The 26,706-nt window shown below is 35.4% G+C and overlaps 1 protein-coding gene across 6 annotated transcripts in view; it reads left to right on the top strand.

Moving 5' to 3' along the window:
* Positions 1-24,519, top strand: part of LCLAT1 (lysocardiolipin acyltransferase 1) — a 77,337-nt gene extending 52,818 nt beyond the window's left edge. For all 6 annotated transcript variants that reach the window (XM_070932430.1, XM_070932431.1, XM_070932433.1 and 3 more), the window contains one exon: positions 22,586-24,519. In XM_070932430.1, the coding sequence (XP_070788531.1) occupies positions 22,586-23,085 (500 nt within the window). In that variant the 3' untranslated portion in view covers positions 23,086-24,519. The remainder of the gene's footprint in view (positions 1-22,585) is intronic.
* The last annotated feature ends 2,187 nt before the right edge of the window (positions 24,520-26,706 follow it).

Genomic DNA, 26,706 nt, shown 5'->3' with positions numbered 1-26,706 from the left:
AGCCATATGTAATATTCCTTGCCAGTCATAAGAACAGAAGAGACTTGGCACATTACTACCAAAGGCAATGATTTTTGAATGTGAACATTTTGAAGTCAAAATAACCTCTTTTATATTTGAAATAATTGTTTGATTGTAGAACAAGTATAATGAAAGCTCAGTGTTATTTAAATGTTCACACTATTCTATGCAAGGTAGTATCCCTAATGTATATAAAGTCTACATATAAACTCAGGATAGTGATGGAAAGAATGGATTGAGAAGAAGGGGACCACTGGGAAATATATCATTTGATAGAGCTGATTGGCTTCTCCAAAGAGAGAGGTGATAAGTTTAAAGAAACAAATATTCTGAATATGAACATTTTGAAATCAAAATACCCTGTTTCATATTTGAAGCAATTGTTTTGACTATGAGGCAGCTGTTTTGTGTTTCAAAATGGGCTATTTCAACCACCTTGGAAGTATTTTATCTCACAACAGTTCCAAACTTGAACCAATTTCCAACCAAAAGCTAGATTTTTGAGTTACTTCAAAGTTAAAATTTGGAACTTTGTTTTCCCAGTATGAATAGTTTCAATTTGTCAACAATGGAATATGTTCTTTTCTATTTACAGTTCATTCTAACATTTGTTAATAGTGATAGTAGTTCAGTCTTTTTTAATCTATGAATTCAACAGTATGAGTTCAGCACTAATAATTAATAATAATAATAATAATAATAATAATAATAATAATAATAATAATAACTGTTATTATTATCTCTTTTAGTCATTAGACATGAAACTCAGTCAACTGAACATTTTAAAATGTGTCACAAGTACAATTGGCTGGTAATAATGGTTGATACAGGCTGCTGCCAGCATCCTAGGTATCAAACAAGTATCTTCTTAAAATATATGATGTTCCAAGTAGCGCAGTTTTTTGCAGTTCCGCTGGTGTTATTACAGGAAGCTGCAACTTCTTGATATGTTTTGTAAAATTCTTGGACATGGTACCAAGTGCCCCGAAGACAATGAGTATCGCTTTTACATGTTTCATCCATAGCCATGTAGTTTCAATGGCTGCTGCTGCTGCTGCTATTATTATTGGTATTGGTATTGGTATTGTTGTTGTTATTATTATTACTATTGGTATTTTGAACACAATATGAGGGCAAGAATCATTGGAGAACATTCTAATGCTTGTAAAAATTGTAGTCGATCAAAAAAGAGGTTAACAAAAGATAAGGAAGTTAGATTCTATCATTGATAACATATATGAGCTGACAAGAACATAGAGAAGAATTTACTGATAAACTGGTAAAATAATGTGCATTGCATCACAAAGACCTTGAATTTACTGAACAATGAACAATCACAACAACAAAATAAAATGCAGTTGAATCCATTGTGAGAAATATGAGAATTACTTTTTCTAGCACCATCCATATGCTTATACATAGAAGAAACTAATTTGGAGTACATACAGTAGCCATGAAATAGTTTTGTGGAGTGTGAGACCATCATCAGGAAAGGCATTAGAAGAGGACTTTCAGGAGAGGCATAGTTTTGAAAATGTGCCTGCAAAACCAATCATGGTAAAGACCAAAGAACCATGAATAGACCTGTGCTTTGAAACATCTCCAGATAAGGAGAGGATGAAAGGTTGTCCACATGTGTTCTGCATAACTGCTTCTCATGAGATCATCTCAGGACAGCAGCTCCAAGAAATTAGAGAAAGTTAGAAATACAGAGTGAGTAGCTATTCATAGAAAATTGTCTTCTTTACTTCCAGTATTAAAGTTAAGGAAAATGAGTATCGACTGCAGTAGCATCATAATGGCAAGGGCTGGGTGCAGTTTAGAGGTAGAAAAAAACAAAAAACCCAACCCTCCCAGCTCCAAGGATAATTGTAGGAAAGTTCCTATGGGAGATGGTCCATCTTAGAAAGAAAATAGATTTAAAATGATGCTTCTACAAGTCTGAAGAACTTGGAAAACTTTTTTCCTTTGCATTTGTGATAAGGCAAATGACAGAGATTTTAGTGTGCAGAAGAGAGCAAGTAATGTAACACCTCCTGGCTATAACTGTTTTTTTGGGGGGGGAAACAAAAATGAGTCAAAATCATATTACTATATTATGTTATAGTTAAGAGATTTCTTTGAACTTGGTTTATTGGGAGATGAAATATATGAATGTCTGAATTGCTTCCCTGCTTTTCTGTAAACAGTGTCCCTGGCCTTAAAAGTGTTCTGTGTACAGGTTATTTAGATAATAATTTATATGTAGTGCAGACCCAAAAAATGGCTGTTGATAGAAGACACTATCATCTATAATATTTGCACATTATAACCCTCTCTCATATTTGCACATTATAACCCTCACATTATAAGCTCCTCTCTTATTGCATATTGCTAGGCTTAAACAATCTGTAGATACACACATTCATTGGAGGGAAAGCTTTATCTTTCTATAGCTCTTTTATTTAAAATAATGTTTGTCTTTTTCTTCAGTATAACAGTACTGGCCCCTAGAGGACAACTATGCTCACAATACATTTTTGCCAATGAACATTTAAACAATGTGGCTCTGTCCTTCCTGATTAGGCAGTTCAAATACATGAAATTTAAAACTTTACTTTCCTGCATTAGCATTATGTTTGCTTTTCATTTATATCCTAAATGTGTTTCTTGCCTTATATATTGACACTGAATTTAATTTGCTGATTCTAGCTACCTTGAAAAGCAGAATGTGCCTCAATTTTTTTTCCTCTTCCCTTTTATTCCCGACTTGCACATATTTTGGTCTATTTTGAGCTGACTTACATTTTTCAGTCTGATAGATTTTCCTGAAGAGTTCTTAAAATATAAGCATATTTATTCTGGTTACATGTTGCCATAGTTACAGAAGTTGAAAAGTTAAAACAAAAAGGGCAGAGATGCTTGGGAAAATGTTACCCTGGAGCCAGAAATCATTCTCTCTCCCTAAATATAGATCACAAAATAAAGAGTTTGGAAAACAAACTTCAATTTAGTTTTACTCTTACAAAACAGATATTTTATTAAACATTTTTTTAATCAAATTTATTTGACCAATTGTATTCTGGGATAGAGACAGAGATATTAAGTTACATCCAATAAAGAAGAAAGATTCAGAAGGTACCAATTACTTTGCTGGATAAATCCTGCATATGAAAAAGTAATCAATCCAGCATGCAGTATTTTTCAAGACAAGTGTGATAACTTTTTCAGCTTAGATACTGCAACAATTGTAAGATGCTGCTGAAGTCTTGTTAAATTTTAGTAATTGGTAGCAGGAGTTGGAGGATTTTATTATTGAACATGATCTTAAAATACCTTACTTCCTTATGCTTATGCATCTGCTTATGCATTAGCTGCGAAAATAACTCAAAACAGCTGCAAATCCCTAGAAAAGGCTACTATATATAGTATGCCTATTGTAAAAAAAGGTCTATGAAAATCTTCATTTCCCCCCTTTGCACTTGTTTTCCAAAAAATTCAGATTATGCCTAATTCAGTCCAGATCATATCTAATCCAATTTAACCTACATCCTAACATTTCACTTTCATTTTATTTGCTTGCTGATATTGTTGGTGTTTCATTACTGTATCTGGTCAATGAAGCACATGCTCAGGATCTTTGTCAGGTGCATATTTTGTCTCAAACATAAACATTTAAGGTATTTTCAATTCTAAACATTTTGTGTCTCTCTTCCTCTTACAGTTTTAATAGAACTGCTTTAAAACATTTATTCAGTCAATCGGTCAGTAAGTTAGACTATCAATTCTACTCAGATTTAAAAATCAATAGAAAGGTATAGAATATAACTTATCAAAGGCCATTTTCTAAGCCTATTACAGATGGGTGTGCTTTATTGTAGAACATAACATATGAAAAGATGCCTGATGGCACAACTCAGTAAATAAGGGCTATGCCTTTGAATATTGGCTGACAGAGACAGTGGTTCCATTTTCTCCATTTAGTCTTTAATTTTGCCTGTTCATTATCATACATATGTTACATTTGCAGAATCTCAAATTCTGCTCTTCACCTCCTGCCAAAAATCCTTGGCTTCTGCAAACCACATTGCTTTGATTTATTTTCAGCATAGCTGACAGAGCAGAATGTATTTGCTGGAACTAACAAAATTTATCCAAATAATTGTAAGGAGTCGAACTTGTGTTAACAATTTACAATCCCTCTTTTTATTTTTATTTTTTTTAAACAGATGACTATAGAAAATAGAGCCAAGTCTCTCACATCTTTGTCAGCAGCTTGAGTATCTTGTAATTTGAATTTTGTTTTTGCTTATGTTCTAAAACTACATTTCCCCAACCAACAAGTTATATTTAGCTAAAATCAGCCTGTTTAGTGCAATTTTCTGATTCAAGATATATTTGGCCTGAGTGTGCTAAGAATAATCCACTCAACTATGTGAGAAAGTGTATTATCCCTGCATCATTGAAGGGGGAAAAAACAGGGCAGGAATTAAGAATAACCTTTTTAGTGCATATCTGATTAAAAGCTGAAAAGCAACCAATTCTTTTTTAACTACCAGATATGTGAGTTACTCTTACTTGTGAGAAATCTACATTGTAATGATAATGAAAACCTCTTTCTTAACTAGTGTATTTGAAATATATCATGCCCTCTGTTCTATTATTAATACAGCAAAACAGCTGGAAAACTAAGTGCAAATACAATCCACTTAATGTCATTCAGCACAACAGTACTTTCCATTTTAAATTATAGCATGCGTAGAATAGCAATGAAATATACATGACTCTTTAAAGCTTGTGTTAGTCCCAAGGAAAAACAGTTTAACTGACATGTTTATGTTTAGCATCATTTCAATTTAGTTATATGGATTTGGAAATATTTCTGTAAATGGGAAAATACTAATATAATTTAAAAACACATTACTAATTTTTGAGCCTTGACATAAATAGACCATTTTTCCAGGTGTATGATAGCATATTGATGGCAAATTTTGGAACATGAAAACCTAAAAATAATCCAGTAATTTATACATCTGTGGAGGACTTTAATGAGAGCATAATACATAAATGGGTTTGCGAACCAGTCAAATAATAGGGTAAGGAGTGGAGAAAAGCATCCCTGGAAGACAGCTAATTAAGCTGTAAACCAGCCAAAAATAAACTTAGGAGGAGTGGAGGAGACAATGCTGGGGACCAGTTAAAGCTAAACTGTGAACCAGCTAAATATAAGGTAAGGAGTGGAGGGAAGCATTCCTGGAAAACAGCTGAAAAGCTGTTATCCAGCCAAAAATAAACCTAGGAGGAGTGAAGGAGAAAATGTTGGAAAGCAGTTAAAGCTATACTGTAATCCAGCCAACAAATAAGGTTAGGAGTGGAGGAAAGCATTCCTGGAAACCAGCTAATTAAGCTGCAATCCAGCTAAAAATAAACCTAAGAGGAGTGAAGGAGATATTTTTGAAGAGTAGTTACTGATTTTGAAGTTCTTAAGAGAGGAATAAAATACTTTATGTTGATTATTAGATGTGAGTTAAAAGAAACATTGACTTGATTTGGGTCTTTGAAGTAAGGAAAATATATGAAATATTGATTGTTAAAATGATAAATGAATATTATAAAGAGCTGTTTAGATTTGAAGTTTAAGATTTAGGGTGATTACATAATAAAATATTAAATGTTAGAATAAGATGTTAGATTGAATGATAAAAATTGGGTTTAGATTTGTTCTTTTTTTCTTTTTTTTCCTTTAAGATGTTAACTGATGAAATTTGGAATTTATACTTATTTTATAGCGGATCAAACCCTTGCTCTAAAAAGATGCTGTTTTATGTTTAAAAAAAAAATCAAAAAAAAAAATGAGAGCATAATTCATGAAAGACATGCTGATCGCTCAGAGACAGAATATCTACTTTGTATATAGAAATTCCAAAGTAGAGGTGGGAAATTTTCAGTCTGAACCCTGTAAGAATCTGTTTTCATATGCAGAACCATCAAGAAGCACTGCTCCCAAAGGGAAATTTTATCAGTGTGCTTGTGCATGGAAATATCTATAGAAGAGAAAGAGGGACCAGAATTTCTTTGAAAAGCATTTTGAAAAATCACTTTCAAGGAATAGCATTGCAAACCCTTCTTAGGAGGTAAACATGAAAGGAAAAAGAATATTCAATTGGGACGTCCTTTAAATTTCTAGAAAAATCCATCTAAAGGCAATTATTTCTGAGGTGGATACTCTTCTGAGGTAGGACATTTATATATCAATTTCTAAATGATAGATGGATAGGTGTAAAGATGAATAATTGCAGGCATTTGTTAAATTCATATATAGAAAAGATTCCCCCAAAGCCTGGCATTGCACTTGGGTCCATTCTCACATTTTGCAAAATAATACCAAAAGCATGCAAATTGTTGTGGAGAAAATTTGGCAGGCTTGAGCTTCTATTGCTAGATCAGTTATCTAGTTTTTAAGTGATGGTTAAACATGAAGATGGGACACATATCTACATAAATATAAGTTCTTTCTTTTTCTGTTTCTCCCCTCCTTTTTGTAAACTGCTTCTGAACAGGTGATTTCAGAAGCCATTTCTGGTATTACTAATAGTGCAAAATAAATGCTTTCTTGCATATCTTTTTTAAAGAAGTGTTTTTGGAAATGAAAGTATTGATAAGCCATAGACAAGAAAGCTGGTAGCTACAGAGTCTTTAGATCTTTATGGAAGACAATTTTGATAGAAGGAAGCATTCAAATATGCTATCTTTCATGTACATTCAAAACAGGGACTTGCCTAGATTTTAACTACATTCTGTTCAACAGGAAATAAATCAAGTTGTTTTCAACTCCTTTTTTGAAATGCTATGAAGGGACTCATATTGGAAAAAGGTTCATTTCTTCCTGAGCATACTTTTTCTTATTACTGGTACTGTATGGGTACCCACTAAATCTCATGTGGTTGAGTAAATGAGGATTCATCATAATATGGGAACATCAGTTTAGCTTCTTGACTCTCTGTGCTTTAATATTGTGTTCTTTCCTGCAACTTTGTTAAGGCACACCTCGGGTCCCTTTTAAGGGAATCTAAGGGAAAGGGCAATGAATTTTGCTGTACAACTTGAATCATCCCAAGAGCTCCTTTTACTAACCAAAGAGGGCTTAATTCCCCTCTTAGCCACAGAAAGACTTTTTTTCTTTCAGTGTTCAACATTTTTCATCTATTGTAAAAATCCTTTTTTCCCCTTATTGCATTCATAGCATGTTTTCTCTCAACAGAATTAAAATTTTCTGTTTCCTCCCCGCCCACCCACCCCCACCCCCGTACTCTATTGTACCTACTTTTTTCTCTGGTTACCACAGAATATATCCTGGTCTTTGCCTGTGTTCTCATATCTGGTCTCCATCAAATCTGGTCTAGTATCTGGAACAACTATGTTGAATGAACAAAATAAAATAAACTTCATTCCTTAGTTGTTTCCCACCTTCTGCCCCCACAGTTCTTTTTCCCTGCATGTCCATCTATTATCACAATTCTTCTTACTTCCTCCATTAGTCAGCTATTCTTCTTTTCAATTTTTTTCTCCAACTTTATTTCTGTTTCCCAAAATGGTTTTGGTTCTTCTCACACACAACCACTTAATTCCCTTGGTGACTCTAAGCTTACTCACTCTCAGTCCAGTTTACCTCAGAGAGGTTGTTGTGGGGATTGGAGGGAATGCGGTGTACACCATCCTGAATTCCTGTAAGAAACCCGGGATACAAAGCTAGCAAATAAAGTAAATAAAATTGTTGCTCCTTGCATCTCCATTCTGCCCATTGCTTGATGCAACTATAGCAATTCTGGAGAAGAGGTAGCCCATTACATGCTGAAGCTAACCACAATGGGATTGTTTATACTTATATGTGTTTTAAACTGTATTGAGGGGACTGTCATGGTCAAGGGGATGAACTATTGATTGATGGTATTTGAATTATTTTATTAATCTCTACAAGCTGGCTTTGCCTAGACCATGTGAGACATAAATATGATGTATAATCTCAACAAGTAGGATAAAAGATGCTCATTCCATGCCAGCTCCTCACTTTCAATTATTCTTCAAAAGTTTTTTCCCTTCCATTAAAATGGGATTCTTGATGATAAATTGAGTGTAATATATAACCAGACTTAGTTCTGTGATAGTGGAATCCAAAATTTTTATTCGTACAGTTATTTATGTACTGTAAAGAAATCTTAAATTAACGTGGTCTGGCAGCAATCTGATGCTGTCATTAATCCTGCTATACTTTTGATTTTTTAAAAAATGATCAAAGGATTTTCTGAATCAAGAGATAGAAGAAGCACCAATAATTCAGACATTTAGTGCAGCCTTATTGTTGCACTGTTAAGGAGAGTATTACCGTAGATCCAAAAGGGCTGTCGACCACATCTACACTGGTGATTTTTCATATAATTAATTAAAGGTCATTAATTCAATCTACTGGGGGAAAATCATTTCTTAATTGAATGTGCTTTAATGATTGTAGGCAAGTAATCGTTTCTATAATAGTAAAATACATGTTTTCTCCACTTGGTAGAGTACATAAAAATAGGGGAAAATTAAAATCTCCTAATGTGACTCTGTTTTAGCTGTTTTAGCTCTGTTATAAGCTTATTAATTATCACACATTTTTAAAATTTGGAAGTGTACTAATAAGCTTTTTTTTCTCTTGGGATCATTTCTGTATTTCTCTAAATCTCTCACATACCTATTATAGGTTAGAGTAGCTAAAGGAGTATCAAAAGATTATAAATATGAAGTAGCATAATATAGGATTAACCAATGCTGTTTTAATGAATTTCTATAACTAGGGTTATAAAAATAACTTCTTGATGCCAAAATCAAACAAACAAGAATGTGATATGTCCTTTTTGAATAGCAGAAATGATTTATGAAACAATTCCCTTTTACATTTCTCTCTTAACACCTCAACTTTGATAACTCATCAGCCATATAACTTTGCCCAAATTGCAGAGTGGATTTGATTTAAATCGAAAAGGCTTGATTTAAATCAACTCGATTTAAATCATAATATTTAAAGAGCAACTGTCATCTCTGTCCCGCAGCGACTCCTCCTTTGACCTGCTGTTGACTCACTGACAGTCCCAATATTTTAGAATATATAGCCTCATGCTACATAACTAAGCTCCATTTCATGCTCAATAAACTAAATTATTTATGTATCTTAAATAGAAAACTATCTTTAGATAGATTTTTACTCCAAAAGCATTTTATTAAAACAAAACTTGATAAAAATAAAAAAAATCTGATTTAAACAAAAAAAAACATTGATTTTTTTTAAATCAATTTTTATCCACCCTGCAATTGTAAAATAATCATATTTGAACATGTTTAGATATCCTTGAGATAGACTGCTGTAAGTAAAAATTTCCCAAAATCTTTGATGTCCTCCAAACATTTTTGCTGGTTATCATAATATACTGCTACAGAGCAAAAGTGTAAAATTTACATGGTTTTGAAGTTTGGAGCCTGCCAGACTCATAAACCTTCTTCTTCTCCAGGTATCTTAGATATATTGTGAATGTCTATATGTGCAAGAAAAAAACAGTTCTTGTGACCCATTGAGGTGTTATGTGGTCAACAATGCCTTGTTTTATTCAGCATTTAAACTTTTATTTTTTTATATTCACTTTGGCATCTCTTACGGTCATATTTTGGTGTTTTATCATAACACATGATATTATTATTATTACATATATTATTTTAGAATAATATATTTATCGTTCTGATATATGCAGTGAAGAAAGATTTGAAAATCTGCCTATAGTAAATAATGGCTTTTTCATCATAGGGTAAAGGAATAATTGTGCATTCCAATCCTTTTGCATTGTAAGCTAAGAAGCACTTATGAAAAAATTCGAGAACAGTGTCAAATGCAAATTTTGTTTTTAATAATCAGGGTTAATTTTTTCTGTCTTATTTTTCCCTGTTCAAGCAATTTTTTTCAAGATGGATATACAGTTTCCATCGGATCTTAGGTTTGGTAACAGCCTGATACAGTATTAGGTTGTTTACTTTTGACCATATGGGAACTTTGACAGTGAATCAATAACCTATTTGTGATCTAACTTTATAAGAGTCCTGATGTTAGGATTAGGTATAGTGATCTTGAAAGCTTTCTAATGTAGAAGGGAATGTTATAAATAGAAAAGTAAGTTGATTACTTCCTAAAAACAATGGGGTATTTCTGGAACTACTTTTAACTAGTTTTAACTGCAATTTTCCACATTGTTAGCATTTACCATATGACTTTGGAATGCAGGCAGTGCTTGCCAGGAATCCAGCTATTTATTGTATGATGAAGGAAATACATTTTTAATACTGGATTTAAATAATAGGCTTCAAACTTTATTTATTATTAACCTTGGATTGTTGAATATAGTTTCCTTTCCTAAGTAAGCATCCTTTCCTACTATAATTTTGCATCTAAATCTGAGAGAATTTTTCAGTAATTGCAGGACAGTATCACACCTTATTTTCCCTTCACATAGCTTGTTTAGTTTTAAATTTGTTTTTTTAATAGGTGATTGTCAGTTGACTTGTTTATGATTCAGTATACTATATGAATCCTAAACATGGATTTCTTCAGTAACTAGGTTAAGCATCTTCAGTGTTCACTCAAGATTTATTTCTAAAACATGAGTTGATTAGTGTTAAGTATTCATGTGGTTGGGGAAAATGACATTCAGAGATGAAGTAATGTTGAAGTAATATTAGTATCCTACTTATAGAAGATAAATGTAGTTCTTGCAGAATCCAGAGAATCCTATAAGGAAAGATAGAAATTATAATTATGTTAGACAAATAAAAAAAAGCTTAGGACAATAAAATGTATTTTTAAGTATAAAATCTACTGATTTAAAAATATAGGAAAGAATTTCTGATTACCCAAGAGCTTAAATTATAAAGGTTAGAGATTTGTCCATTGAATGGGGTTTTAAAATACCAAATACCTGTCATGAAAAACAAAACTGCTGTAGTCAAGGCAGCTAAAGGAAATGATCTCTAAAATGTTTTTCTTCTGATTCTCTTGTTCGCTAGAACAGAGGGTTAAAAGAAATCAAATGTTCTGTTCTCTGGGCAGTCATTTTAAACCATATGGACCAGAACTATTAAGTAATTTTAATAACTGACTTCTAAATAGGCCTTTGCCATCATGACAAATAGTAATTTTGGCTTCCAAGAATTTATCCAGCTCCCTTTTAAAATTATTTGTGTTAATCTTGGTGACCCTCAGTACATTTGATACATTTGATGGAAATCAATTGCTTCGCTAAATGATTTGAGAAGAAATACTTCATTTGATCTACTTTAACATTACAATACGAAGTTGCATAGGGTTATATTTGGGAGCTATTAGTAGAGAGAAAGGCAAATCCCAATCTACTTTCTCTGTGCCATGAATTATTTTTGTTTTTCTGTATCGATCTTTTAGCAAAGATAAAAGCTACAAACAACTTCCCTTTCACAGTTTTTCCCACACTACAAGATCTTCTCGCAATATGATAGCCCAACTACCAGTCTTGTAGAAACTTGATTACTATGATGATGATGATGACGACCTTCATTCACCATACGCTGAATCACATTTGCCCTTTTAATTCCTATTCTCCCTGTGTTTTTTGGAGCCTTTAGTTGACACTTTTGTGTTATGCACATTAAATGATACCTTTTGCAAGGTTAGCTACCATAAATAGTTTTGTCCAGTTCATTTAGAAGTATTTGCGAAATGTACATTTGAATATTCTTATATCATCCGAATCTGAGACATTGATTTGGCTTGATCATTGCTAATACCAAGTATTTTATTTACTGAATAAAAGTAAAGATTGTAAATGGGGTGCATTTGCACAGAAGCTGTTCATTAAAGTTATAATGATTATAAAATTATATGAAACTCCTCTGACATCCATAGGAGAGAGTATTTAGAATTTTGAGAGCATGCAACAAATATAACCACAATATAATTGTTGGGGAAAATTTGTTTCTTTACAAATGACAACCATGGTTTACATGAGTATTCCTAAACCGTGGCCATTTTAAGATGGGTGGAGTTCAACTTCCAGAATTCCTCAGACAGCACCCCTCTTAAAGTGACTAAGGTCAAGAAATATTGGTTTACATGACCGCTATAAAACAATTTGTCAAAAGACAAACTACCGCACATCATATGCTCTGCCATTCCAGGAGATTTAAAAGCATTCTTATCACTAAGTACAGTGCTGGAAGATGATGCTTTGCTTTCAGCATGCCAGCTTTTTTTTTTTTTTTTTTCTTTGCAGAGGGAAAGTGAAAAAGAGAATGAATGAGTACCGGTAAAAAAAAAAATATTAGGGAGCATCTTGATGCATTTCAGTTCATATTGCCTACCTGTGGTTTAATGTCAAACTTTCCAATTACGCATTGTCTTCTGAACAATATTTCTTCTGAATCTCAAAAAAAAATGGTCTCCTTTGATAAAACTCTATAAAGTAAATTAGAGTAAAAGGATGGCAGCTTTATGAGAACAAACAGATACTGGATGGATGTGTTGAAACTGGGACATTCTTATACACATGCAGACTGAATATATATATATATATATATATATATATATATATATATATATATATATATATATATATATATATATCCATATTTAAAAAAAACAAATAAAGCCTACAGCTTTAGTGTCAATGTTTGTTAACTGAAGTATTGTTAATTTAAGCTTTTGTTATATTTAAGTTTAAGCAAGCACTAACCAGCCTAGACATGTTTGTACACAGAAGTGTCTTCTCATTTAAATTCAATCATAGTCACTAAACAAGCCTGGCTAAGACTAGCTGAGGATATAAACTTCATTTTCATCTCATTAGGCCACCTGGAAACAGCAATCAGTGAGTTAGTCTTGACGTCAGTAGTCTCTCTGCTTCATTAAAATGTTAATTTCATGGCTTTAATTCCTTTTGTAAAACGTGCTGCTGCAGGACACTTTCTGCTACTTTCCCCCAACCCTCTCCTGTACTAAATAAATCACTACTCCATATTTCTTTTTATTGCTTTGTTTTACTGTTTCTTTTTTTAGCACTCTGGAAGGACATTGAAGACATTAGACAAATATATATAATCCTTGAAACAGGAAGCCCTTTAAAAGGACCTAATGAGGCTCCTGTATTAATAATTAACAAAATATCTGTTTTCTTTTATTATTTTGATGTGATCACAAAAGAAGGCCATGGATCACTGAACTAGAATAATAATTTTAAAAACCCATATTAACTATTTTTATTCCAAAAGTCTGATTGAAAGAGTCTAGACAGTATATGTTATTAATAATACTACTTGATTTATTAGAGAATGTTCATTACTGTAATTCTAATTTGAAAACCAGTCTTGGAAGCCAGACAATCTATAAATTGTATAAAATAAATAAAAATAATTCCGATAGCTAATTAATATATCTGACTTTACTTATAAAATTATTAAATAAAAATTGTTCCCAAATCAGTAGGCTATACAAAACTCCAGCCTTCTCTGTATCTATTTCATTGCCAAAGTATTATTGTGGGGAAAGCAAAATAAGTGTTTACAGTTGTGCACAACCTTCCTGTCACAATTTCTAATGTTCTTTTCATTCCTCTATAGCTTTCTGGCCCAACACATTACAGAAAGATAAGAATTTGAGAAATATAGGAATAACCCTGAAGAACCTGGCCCTGATCAACCATATTAATTCAATATTTTATATTTCATAGTGGTCAACAGATGCCTCTATGGTGATCACAAGCAAGACATGGAAACAAAACACTTCTGACATTGTTCCACTGCAATTAATATCTGGAGGAGTGCTGCCTCCAACACAAAATTAACACTAAACCTGCAAGACTACTAACGCTTCTCTGTGAGATCCTGACTAGTTCAAGGTTGACTCAGCCTTCCATCCTTCAGAGGTTGGTAAAATGAGGACCCAGATTGCTAGGGGCAATATGCTGACTCTGAAAAATGTTTAGCGAGAACTGTAGAAGCATTACAAAGTGGTATATAAATCTTAAGGGCTATTGCTACTATATACTAATGGCTCGCCCTGTCAGCATTGGTCAGAGTGATCTTGGTAGTTCCTTGATTAGAGTACTGTTTACTTCTTGATTGTTGGTCTAGTGTTAATTACTGCTCATATGAGTGTTGATTACTGGCAGTATTTAGTCCTTTTGTTTCCTTTGTGGAGTTTTGATTGTCTCTTTTGAATGGTATGTAGATGTTGTTTATCTCTATGTGCCTGTTGATGGCCGAATGCTGGGCTTCCAGGGATTCTCTGGTGTTTTTGGACTTGGCATGATCTAGGATGCTCAATTTCCCATTGAAACTGTGTTTGTGTTTGTCCATGTGTTCTGAAATTAAGGAGTTGTTTTGTCATGTCTTCTGGTTGCTAGCTGGAGTTCATGGATGCATTCTGCTAGTCTTCTTCCTATTTGTCCTACATACAGTTGCTACACTCTATGTTGTAGAGTGTAGATGATTCTTTTCTTGGTTTTTTTTTTTTTGTATTTTCCCTACTGGGGCTGCAAGAAAATAACAATTCAGACATATTTCTTTTAGTCAGTTTTATTTGGATGGCTGCTGGTCCTAGAATGTTGAAAAAAGAAGAAAAGCTTCCCCTTGTCACTTATTTCCATACTATCCAATATTTGGCTCCCTCCAGTCATTTTTTATCTAAAAATGTTCTTAAATATTGTCCTCCCTTTTGTCAAAAGGAGGTGGAGACCCCTGATTATCAACCTTAGAGAACTGGAATCTTGTCCCATATGTTATAGAGATCAGTGGTTAACAAACTATTATACTGATGCAGTGATGCCCTCGACCTAAATTATGAAAGGCAATTTTAGATCATATAAAACTACAAGATACTTTTCTGGAAAATCAGTGTTTTGATGCACCCTTATTTAAGCATAGGGAACATAAGAATTCTAGTGTAAATTTTTAAAATAAACTTTTTCTGCATTTTAAATATTAAAAAACTCTTTAACTCCTTCTCATCCTCCCCATCCACTCCCCCAAGTAGTAATCTTCCATTTAAAATGTTTTAAATAGAAGACTGTTACTTAATCTGGGACACTCTTAGGTACTTTAAACAATAGATATATTTGACATTTTAACATTACATTTAAAAATTGGGTTATTTTTGAGTCTGACCTACAATCTGATCAATTTTGTTTCACATTGAATATTGTCTAAAAGGTCATTTACTATAAATAGGTAATTCTAAATGCTGTTCTTTGTCATCTGTAAAAATACACTAACGATGTAAGCACTTATCCTTTACACAACTCAAGCCATGAATGTGTCTTTTAGTGCATAGCTATGGATAAATAGATAGAATTGACAGACAGATACACAGACAAGAAACAATGGATGGAAACTAATCGAGAGAAGCAACCTGAAATTGAGAAGAAACTTCCTAACAGTGGAACAGCTTGCCTTCAGACGTTGTGGGTGTTTCATCACTGGAGGTTTTTAAGAAGAGACTGGGCAGTCACTTGTCTGAAATGGTATAGGATCTCCTCCTGCTTGAGCAGGGGCTGGACTAGAAGACCTCCATGGTCCCTTCCAGCTCTATTCTGATTCTCTAGACACGCTTATATGCACCTCCCTTTTTTACACCACATATAGGAATATACAGTATATATTTGATATAGGATAGGAACTTCAATTGCGTAACTTTAAGTACCTTTTGAAATTACATAAATTATTATTTATTTGTGAAATAAATGAATGAAATTATATAAAAAGATGACTATAATAGCTTTCTATGAAAGTTACAAAGGAATAAGTCTTTTATGCCTAAAAGCTTTTCTAACAGAGTCTCTCAATAAAGTTTTTTATAAAATATCTTTGAATTTGAAATTAAATTTAGCTACCTCATATTTAATGCCTACTTTAAATTTATCTGCTTTGCTAACAGGTTGATACCAGTCTGATGGAAACAAGCAAACCTTAAGAGATCAATTAGCTATTGCAGAATTGACTTCATAACTACACAGTTGTCTTATGATGGACAACCTCTGTGTTTGCTAAGGATTACTCTTAGGAAAGTGCATAGAAATATAGCTTGAGAGATCCAATTCTAGCTACAATTAAGGGTAAACTATACAATAATGCACAGTTCACCTCAGACATCACAATACGTACACATTTTGAGTTTTGTAAGATTAAGTATAGTTTTTTTAAAAAAAATATTAAGATGCTATTTAAGAATGCAGCTGTGAGCAAACATATCTTGTGAAACATTTGGGGCTGATACAATTGCTTTTCAAGCCAAATTCAGCATATAAACTGTCAGCTATCTCTAAAAGAAGTGAAAGAAGGATCTGGGTGGGACATGAGCAGAAGGCCTGACTGGCATGCGAATGGAGGCCCTGGGCAGGGCGTGAGAGAAGCTCTGGCTGCACCAGAATGAAAGAAAGCCACAGCTGGTACATTGGTGGCACACAGTATCGGGCATGGCAGCGGCAGGCAGGGCAAGAGGTTGGGGGGGGCAAAAGTGCTGAGATAGGGAGAAATAAACAGGTGGGGAAGTTCCAAGAGGAGGCAAAAGAGGCAATCCCTTACTTTATCAAGGCTTGGAACTGCAAGCTTGGCTTGGCTTGTGTCCTCACCGAATAACCAGTGAGGTTTGGTTAACGACAACGAGGACTACCTGGATTTCTGTCACTGAATGATGTGGTCATGTGACATTGCACTTCTGACCGCATTGCTTTGAAATTCCACTCCCAATTACTGCCGTTAACCAAAGACTGTACCTTTTAAGCAAGGAGAAATATCTGACTTAGCCAAAGATTTTCAGTAAGAGATAATGCTAATTCCAATCCTTTCTCTCTTTTACGGAGTTGCATTTTTATTGCTAGATGCAACAACTTAAAAGCAATTGTACTAAACAATTATGCGTACAACAAAGCAGTATATTACAGTTAGGAATCAATTATTTTCTAACTAGGCATTCCATTATTATATTGATATATTTGGTTTCCTACAGGTCTCAGGTTAATCCTGAAACAAATTCTTTGTGAATAAATATTACTCATAATTAAAGAGTGTTTATTGAAGCTGAGACTTTTCATTAAATCCTTTTCAGATTAAGGAGGCTCCCAGAGTACTGGGTTAATTGAACTTAATAAGATTTGTCCACTTGTTCATTTTGATATGGCAGAAACTGTTTTAGTGCCAGCCAGTTAGCAGCTATAAGCTCTTTTCTTCTTCCCCATCTTCTCGTGAATTTAAATCCCTGTCACTTTCAGAGTTTATACAAGCTGCATTCTGATCAGCCATTTCATATCATAAAGGCTATCAGGCCCTGTGCCTTATGCCCTATGCCTGAATCAAAGGATTCATGAAGTAACAACAATGGCTGTATGATGGAGCTAATGTTATGTTATGCCATATGTTCTGCCAGCTGACCTTCACCAACCTCTTGCTCCAACTGCTGACCAGACAGCCTGGCTGGATTTTGTGGTGCAAGGCTGAAAGCAACCTCAGAACCTCAGTGTGTCAAAAAAAAAAAAAAAAGTCCCTTTGTGCCATGCTACTCGGCTGGGATGGGCTGGGCTAAGCTTCACACTGTAGGGAAAAAAATGCAGCTGCAGAGCCATAACACTCTTTAAAGTTCCAAATACCAACAAAGAGAGGATCTATGGCAACCCCTGCCCTATGGAACAATATTCCCCTTGAAGTTCATTAGGCCTTTAGCCTCCTAGCTTTCCATAAAGCACTGAAGACCTGGAATAAGACAAGATGATAGCATATTGGATGCTTAACTTGGAACAGGTTTTTGTTTTTAATGTGTTTGGTTTTCATAGCTTTAATATAGTTTTTATGTTGTTTTAATTTTTGATTGGGAGCTGTCCAGAATTTGTTGTAAAATGGGCAATTATATAAATGTTTGGAATGAATGAGAAAGAAAAAGAAAGGAGGGAAGGGGGAGAGAGAGAGAAGAAAGAAAGAAAAGAAAGAAAGAAAGAAAGAAAGAAAGAAAGAAAGAAAGAAAGAAAGAAAGAAAGAAAGAAAGTTCTTCTGCAGCTTCATCACTGCCATTGAGAAGCAGCACCTCCTTGCTTCTTGGTTCAAGCTCCTGAAAATGGGAAATCACTAACAATTTCTCCCTATTTGATCTGATTAGTCAGACTAGTACTGTTTAGAATAAATTGTCCTGCAGATACTCAGGTTCCAAGTCATAAAGATGTATATTGGTTTAAACCAGCACCTTAAATTCTACCCAGAAACAAATCTACAACCAAGGTTGGCATGAAATCCATGTTACATACTCCCATAGGATCCATAAATTGTGCGCACCACCACAATTTGTGCGCACCACACCACTGTAGTTTCCTAGTTGTTTTTAAGGAGCACCCAAATATAGTAGTATGGTAGTCCAGCCAGATAATGAAGGCATACCTTATTGTAGCTAAGTCCTCCTGCCCAAGTAGGGTTACAACTCCTGCACCAACTTCATTATGTCTTCTGTCTGCTGATCCAGCAGGAAATGACCCTCCCCCCCCAAGTCATAAATCACTCTATGATGGATAGGACTACCAACTCTGGTAGCAAAAGAGAATCCTGGTGTATTGTTGTCTAAGACCCCATTGGTTTATGGAATGTTTACTTTGTTCTTTAGAATTTGATTATTAATAATAGCTATGGCATTCACAGTAAACTTGAATAAAAAACCCATTAGCTATCTTACTACATCTAATTTCATTGTCACATTAATGAATATGTAAATATATCATGTAGCCTTTCAGTTTTTCACTTTAAAGCTATTCAAAGGATTGTTGATGATGCTTAAAACCTAGTTGTAAAGATCAGGAAGAAACTACAGGCATTCCATAGTGGCTGAATTAAAAGACTGTTGAAAAATTCAGAAATCTAGATCTTGATGAAACATCTGGCAATACTATTTTATCTAGAGATTTTATTGAAAGGAAAACAACTATCTCATTTTACACATAATTTGCATTATTATTTTTGTTGAAATTGGTTCTTCAGGTTTTTATAACAAATAATCTAAACAGCAGATTTTCACATCTTTTTAAGTATAACAGTTATCACTTGTTTGCTGGCAGTAATAGCTATTTATTTAAAAAATATTTAAAGAAAGAGAATGCAATCTATATACTATTAGGTAAATGTTCCCCTCACACATATGTGCTAGTCATTCCCAACTCTAGGGGGCGGTGCTCATCTCTGTTTCAAAGCCGAAGAGCCAGCGCTGTCCGAAGACGACTCTGTAGTCATGTGGCTGGCATGACTAAACGCCAAAGGCGCACGGAACGTTATTACCTTCCCACCAAAGGTGGTCCCTATTTTTGTACTTGCATTTTTTTACGTGCTTTCGAACTGCTAGGTTGGCAGAAGCTGGGACAAGTAACGGGAGCTCACCCCATTATGCGGCACTAGGGATTTGAACCGCTGAACTGCCGATCTTTCAACTGACAAGCTCAGTGTCTTAGCCACTGAGCCACTGCATCCCTTTAATATACTATTAAAACTCTTCTTATCATGACCTTTAGCTGGGTGACACTGCCACAAAAGTGCAACATTTTTTGAACCAAGGTATTTCAAATGGGCTAACATATCAAATGTATCCACAATCCTGGACCTGTGACTCCCGAGGAAATGAAATTTGGGGAGATTGTGGCTGCTTCAGTCCTACTAGCTGCTGCTGCGGTCACATGATCTTCATTTTCACTGTTCTGTTTCCCAGCCAGTCTTGCAATTTTTCATCACTTACCTACCTGCTAGAAAGGGAAAAGTAGTGGGAAGAAAGCAGGCAGAGGGAGAGAGAGAGATTTCCGATGCTTCCTGCCAAATTCCCACACGGAAACTCAATGGGGAAGCCAGTAGGAAGCCAGAAGTCGCTCTTGCTCCCACAGTTCCTACCCCCACCCCCACCCCCACCCCCCACCCCAGTCATTCTGTTTCTATGTTTAGGTAAGGAAATTTTTCTGAAACAATGACCCAGCAGGACACAAGTTACCTGGTGTAAAATAAACAAATTAACATAAAGTAATCCGTGTCTGTCCATAGTCCTTTTATGAGCTTCAAGCTTCCCAAAATGAAATGATTTTAAGGACCACCCAGAATGAAAGGGGAGTTAGAGCTGCTACCGCCCTGGGGACCCTAGTGTTCAAGTCACTGCTAAGAAGGTCTGACTTCAGGTTCCCACTGCTCTTATCTGAAAAGGAGAAGAGACGTTTCTCCCTTGCGCTGCTAAGAGAGTCCATTGAATGGGTTGTCCTCATGTCATTGGCCAAAGATTGAGTTAAGTTTTGCGTAAACACACCTCCCCTTCCCAGCACTTTGGGGCCTGGAAGCCAACAGGTAGACAGTGTAGAACAGTGTTTCTCAACCTTGGCCGCTGGACGATGTGTGGACTTCAACTCCCAGAATTCCCCAGCCAGCTGGCTGGGGAATTCTGGGAGTTGAAGTCCACACATCGTCCAGCGGCCAAGGTTGAGAAACACTGGTGTAGAACACTCACAATAGGCTTTGTTTTTGTTTTTTTGGGGGGGTTTTTTTGCTTGTCAAAGCAAAAAAAAAAAGGGCAAAGATACACAGGTGGTCAGAAAAGATGATAGGAAAAGATATAAATTTTAAACTTTAATTACTTTTATTAGGTATAATATCAGAAAAAAAACGTGATAAGAAAAGTCTGTATTTAATATTACATGTCTTAACAGCAGCGAGGATTATTTTTGCACAACATTGGAAAAAATGAAGATATACCACGAGATGAAGAAATAGTCAAGAAGATGCTAGATTGTGCAGAAATGGATAGATTGACATTGAAAATTAAGCAGAAAGAGGATGTAGAATATTATGAAACATGGAATTTATTTTACCAATGGCTGGGAAAAAAAGGGTGGAGATTAAGAATGTAATTTGTATTGTTAAGCATATTATATACCCAGACAACACGATGTTTATTAAGCACTAAGAAATGTATTTAATAGAAAATCAATAAAATTTTTAAAAAAATAAAAGAATAGGCTTTGTTCTACAATCTGGCCACTCACTTTTGCACCAGCTATAATTTCTGACCCAAAGTATACCCATGCTGAGCACATTGCAGGAGACAAAACATGAATGGTAAGGATAATAATCACTTTTCTAAGGCTTACTGGTCCAGATAGGTTGTAATTGATGTACCAGCTGAATTCTTGTACTTGATGTTTTGAATAGCAGGTTGAACTGAATCTAAAGTACCACTTGGCAAAGCAGAAACCTGCTATTCTCAGACATCTCCATTTATTCCTTTAAAATATTCTTGTAACTCAATATGTGACTTTACTGTGGATTAATCCCGTGGAAATTGTGGAGGTTTGTTTTGATAAAAACTGGGTCGTGTTTCAAAGGCCTGCATGCAATCTCACATATAAAGTTTCTTCTGTACACTTTTTAACAATTACTCTCCATATTTGTAAAGGTAGCCTAAGATAGTATTTTGCCTCTAAAATAGTTAATATATTTTGCATATGTGACTCTTTCAACCCCAGCTGCTATAGCATGTGTTGGGAAAAAAGTTCAATCTTTGAATTTCACTTCAAAAGAGTTTATTTATATGGTATACTTAATTTAGTGCAGCTTTTTTACTTAGAAACATTTTCAGAACAACTCAGTAGATAACATTTTTTAAAAAAATAAAATAAATATTGTCAGTATAGCTTTAAATTATTTTATTTGTTAGCTGACTGTTTAACTTACAAGATTCCGCTCAAACCAATAATTTTTTAAAATTTTAGCAAACAAAAACATACTTATTTGAAGTAGCAGAAAACTGAGTTTTTAAAAATGGGCACTCCTAATGTTACTATGTTGTCTTTAAAAAAACTGTTGTAATAGTATTTAGTTATGTTAATTAAATAAATCAACTTTATTAATAATTTAATTTATTTCATTTATAAATGCAGAAGAAAATAGATACAAAAAAAATTAAATTCAATAAATTAAGTATCTGTAGGATGAAAAACCACAGTTCTTAAACAGCAAATTAAACCTTTACCATGGTTAAAGATGGTTACGCCGGGTTGGCCATGGCAAGTTGGCCACAGCAAGATGGCCATGATGAGATGGCTGCAGCAAGTTGTCCTAGACCCGCTAGCGGAATGAAGTTGTGCAATTTAGGTGATTGTTCTCCTGTGCTCCTAGCATTATCTGTCATGCCTTACTAAGGAGTTTTCTGGAAATATTTGAATCTGCCAGTCCTACATTGAAAAATCTAATTAACCTTCCTGATTTAGCACATCTTTAAGCTACTAGATCAAATTTCTGCTACAAACTAGGCAGCCTTCAGCAACATTTTTCTGTCCATCTGGAACCTTACAGATACTGTATATGAAAGCTGGCTGGGTGACTTTGGGCTCGTCACTCTCTCTCTCATCTCAATCCATCTCATAGTGTGGTGGCTGTGGGGAAAATAGGAGGCAGGAATGTTAGGTATGTTTGCCAGAGAGAGGGGAGGAGGAGAGGATGGTTTTATAATTATAATAATTATAATTGTATTTCTTCCTAGGTAATAACCTTGATGCTATTCATGACATAACAGTGGCATATCCTCAAAACATTCCACAAACTGAGAAACATCTTCTATGTGGAAATTTTCCCAAGGAAATTCATTTTCACGTCTGCAGATACTCTGTAGAATCCCTGCCAGCCTCTCGGGAAGACTTGCAACTTTGGTGTCAGAAGCGCTGGGAAGAAAAAGAAGAACGGCTGCGCCAGTTCTATGAAGGCAAAAAATACTTTGATGTGTCAGGGAGAAGCAAAATCCCACCCTGTAAATCTGAGCTCAGGGTCTTGGTTGTTAAGTGCATTTCCCTCTTGTACTGGACATTTTTCACAATCTCTGCAATTGCACTGTTATACATGTATAACTTTGTACGATGGTATTTTGTGGTTGTAGTTGTCATTTTCTCTGTGCAAGAAAAGTTGTTTGGTGGACTTGAATTGATAGAACTTGCATGTCATCAATTTTTTAATAGACGCAGGTTATCCAACATAAACAGATGTTAAATTTAACTGGCGTGTGTACTGTTTGGATGGGTGATGTTTGTGAGCACTTTTCAGATGTGCCATAAACTTTTCATAGTGGAAGGAGATTTTGCATGGGAATTAATTTTTCTTAATGCTGTTTTGGTTAATGCACTGTACTCTTCTTGTAAAGGACAAAAGTTCACATTGAATTTTTAATTTTTGAATGTATCAATGTTCCTCTTGCAGCTAGCCTCTGCAGCATCGCTGGAAAAGCATTTGCTGACCGATCAAAGTTTATATCCACTGAATTGTTTAAATACGTAGCTCTAAATTGCTGGGCAAATTAGGGAGCTAAAAGTCATGGACTGTGATTCTTACAGTGCCTTGCTATAAATAATGTGTGAGATTTGAAAGTCCCAGTTTATTACACAATTAATAGTTGACTATCTTACATTTCTCTACCTTTATACCTTACAGAGAGTTTAATGGCTGATGCAATTATTGTCATCCAAATCAACAAATGTTTTGATCTACTGAAAGAAAACAAAACCCAGGACCTAAAGTTGGATGAATGAAGATAGTCTGTTTTGAACTATTAAAACGTATTATATTTGAGGGAGGGATGGAATCCAAAAGTCAATAAGGCTTACCTCTAAGTAAAGGTGCTAGTAAAGGTAACTGAGCTGGACCCCACTGTCCTTTTGCAAGTCCTAAATCATCTTCAGGATTCCATTCCTGTGAATTGCTTGTCATATGGTGAAATCACAGTCCATCTCCATTTCAGGTTTAAACTGCCCTGCAAACCTAACTGCTAAATGCTCAGGCAAAACAATGTAAAACTGGGGGAAATATTGAAATTAATTTTCCCATGATATGAAAATAGAAATAATGTTAAAAATTGCCCCATTGAATTATTACTATAAGAAACATTAAGGTTTTTCTATTAACGTTTGTCTCCTTTCCCAAAATCTGAATTAGGAGAATACTTTTAGCATGGAAACTGAAGGACACTTGTGAAATCAGTCCATGCTTAACAATAAGCAACCCCCCCCCCCAAGGCTTCTACTCCATGTAATGAATTATATATATTTTTTTTCAAATTTCCTAATTCAACCCTTTTTTCTTTTTATGGCTGAACATCTTCCCTCCTGCTATTTTTTATGGAATTAGGGTAAAAAAAGATGGCTGCAGTTCACCCATCTTTCACACGTAATACAACAGGCCAAGACATTTCTCTGAATGTTAATAATACCAGAACTATAAGCTATATGTTCAACATGTTAAATGTCATGGCTACTTCCACATCTTTTTCAACCCCTGTCGCCCCTACTGTAAGTTTTCACACAACCATTTTATAAATAAATTGTATTAAGAGCTACTGGCATATGAAAGGTCTGTAAACTGGTCTTAGATTATCAATGTTATCGAAATGTCAATGTTTTAGCCATAAAAAATATTTACTCTAGAGCAACAATAAAGAATTTAAAATGCAAATTGGTACTATTTAAGTTATATGATTTTACACCTTAACTTGGGTAGCTAGCAAAGCACATTACAACACAACACAACTTCAACCAAGATTCCTCACGAAACTGTATCTTGACTCAGAATAGGACACACATACTGGGGTCCACTAACATCCTAACACCCCTGTCTGAGAAGAAAGCATAGTCTCCAAAGCTTTCCAAAAGACTGACTGGACTGTCCAAATCTCATGGAGGAGGCTGCCACAGAATTTACTGTTCTTAGTTCCTCTAGCACAGGGGTGTCAAATTTGATTTCATTGAGAGCCGCAACAGGGTTGTGTTTGGGGGGGATGTGGCCAGGAAGCGTGGCCAGCTCAACGTCATTCGTGTTGGCACCAGTGGTGGTCCAAGTGCTCTGCCAGCAAAAACGGGCTCCCAAACAACATTTTCAGCCCTGACAGCCTCCTGCAAACCTTCTGCCAGCGAAAATAGAGCTCGGGAAACCCTTGTGATCTCCATTTTTGGCCATGATGGCATCCTGCAACCCTCTGCCAGTGAAAATGAAACTCAGTAGGGCCTGAGCTTCATTTTCGCTGGCAGAGGCACTGTGGGCCAGTCCTTTGCTGTTTCCAGGGCGGCCCCGTGGGCCTTGAGTTTGACACCCCTGCTCTAGCAACATGGTTTTACAGAAGGGATTTCAAGGGTGCCTGCTGTGCCAGATATAATTGGGATGAATGAAATAATTGGATACTTTTAGTTCTAACATATCCTTGCTCTATGCTATTCTGGGCCTCCGATCAGGTGTGAAATCCAGCAGGTTCTGACAGATTATGGAGAACCGGTAGCAGAAATTTTGAGCAGTTTGGAGAACTGGCAAATACCACCTCTGGCTGGCCCCAAAGTGGGGTGGGAATGGAGATTTTGCAGTATCCTTCCCCTGCCACGCCCATCAAGCCATGCTCACCAAGCCACACCACGCCCACTAAGCCACGTCCACAGAACCGGTAGTAAAAAAATTTGGATTTCACCACTGCCTCAGATGACAACCATAATTTTTAATGGCACCCAGAGCTACAGTGTTACATGAGGGTACCATGGTGCACTCAAAACTGAATATGTGCTGATACATTCTGAACCAGTTATAGCTTCAAAATGCTTTTCAAGGATGGCCCTGTGTAGTCTAACCAGGAAACGACTAAGGCATATGTCTCCAGGAATAGGTGCAACTAGTGCACAAGTGGGATTTGTGCAAATCCTGGCCATGATTACCACCTGATCTCGATCAGTAGCTACGAGTTCAGATGGACTGCTAACTTGTACATCAAATCTGGGGGAGTATTGCCCCATCCAAAGTTAATAATGGTAAGCCGCCAAAACCCACAGCCACACAGTCTAGCTAGGATTGTATCAAAAGTCTGTGCTTTCTCACCCAGATCCTCAGTCTCCAGTCAGTAGGAAGAATCTTAATCGCATAATTTGGGGCAGAGATACATAAATATCATCATGGAGGACATGGATCTAAAACACAGGTGACTGGACTCAAAGCCCTAAGATCCTGTCCTGTTCCTCAGGACTAACAGGCTGTAACTCTCTCCAGATAACTAAGCAAGACGTTCCTCAGTCAGTTCCATAAGACCTGCATAGCCAGAATCTGAACAAATTCAACTGACATCTGACAGATGCCTAAAATAGTCCTCACCAGGACCTGGAATGCAGCATTGATACCAAGCATCAAGGCTGCCTTCCCTAAGAACAATCCACTCCTGGTCTTTCACCAATCGCCCTATGTCCTCCATCACCACTACCTACTCTCTCATCTCTTCATAACATCCATCACCCAATGATGCTTGTCCTTCCTTCCCCCCTCCCCCCATCAAAGGGACCCATCATACACTAGATGGCACACTAAGATTGACAAAAGATTAAAAGTAATCAATGCTCATAAAATAAGTGTATAACTTCTATCCTACAGTCTTTTGCTAACAATTGGACTTGCTTTTAAGGTTCTCAGCCTTAAAAGAGTAAGTATATTGTGACGTTATATGACTGCAGATATACAAACTGAGATTATCTTACTCAAATTTATTTAAACAAGTTATTATTTATTAAATCATTTAAAAAGTAACTGGCTTTAGACATCATGTCAGCAAATTATAATCGAAACCCAGTGGGGGAAACTTCAATTTCCTGGAAT

This window comes from Pituophis catenifer, unplaced genomic scaffold, assembly GCF_029215685.1.
Source record: "Pituophis catenifer annectens isolate HBS135680 unplaced genomic scaffold, rPitCat1.0.hap2 SCAF_1, whole genome shotgun sequence".
Taxonomy (NCBI): domain Eukaryota; kingdom Metazoa; phylum Chordata; class Lepidosauria; order Squamata; family Colubridae; genus Pituophis; species Pituophis catenifer.
This window is presented reverse-complemented; position numbering and strand designations above follow the sequence as displayed.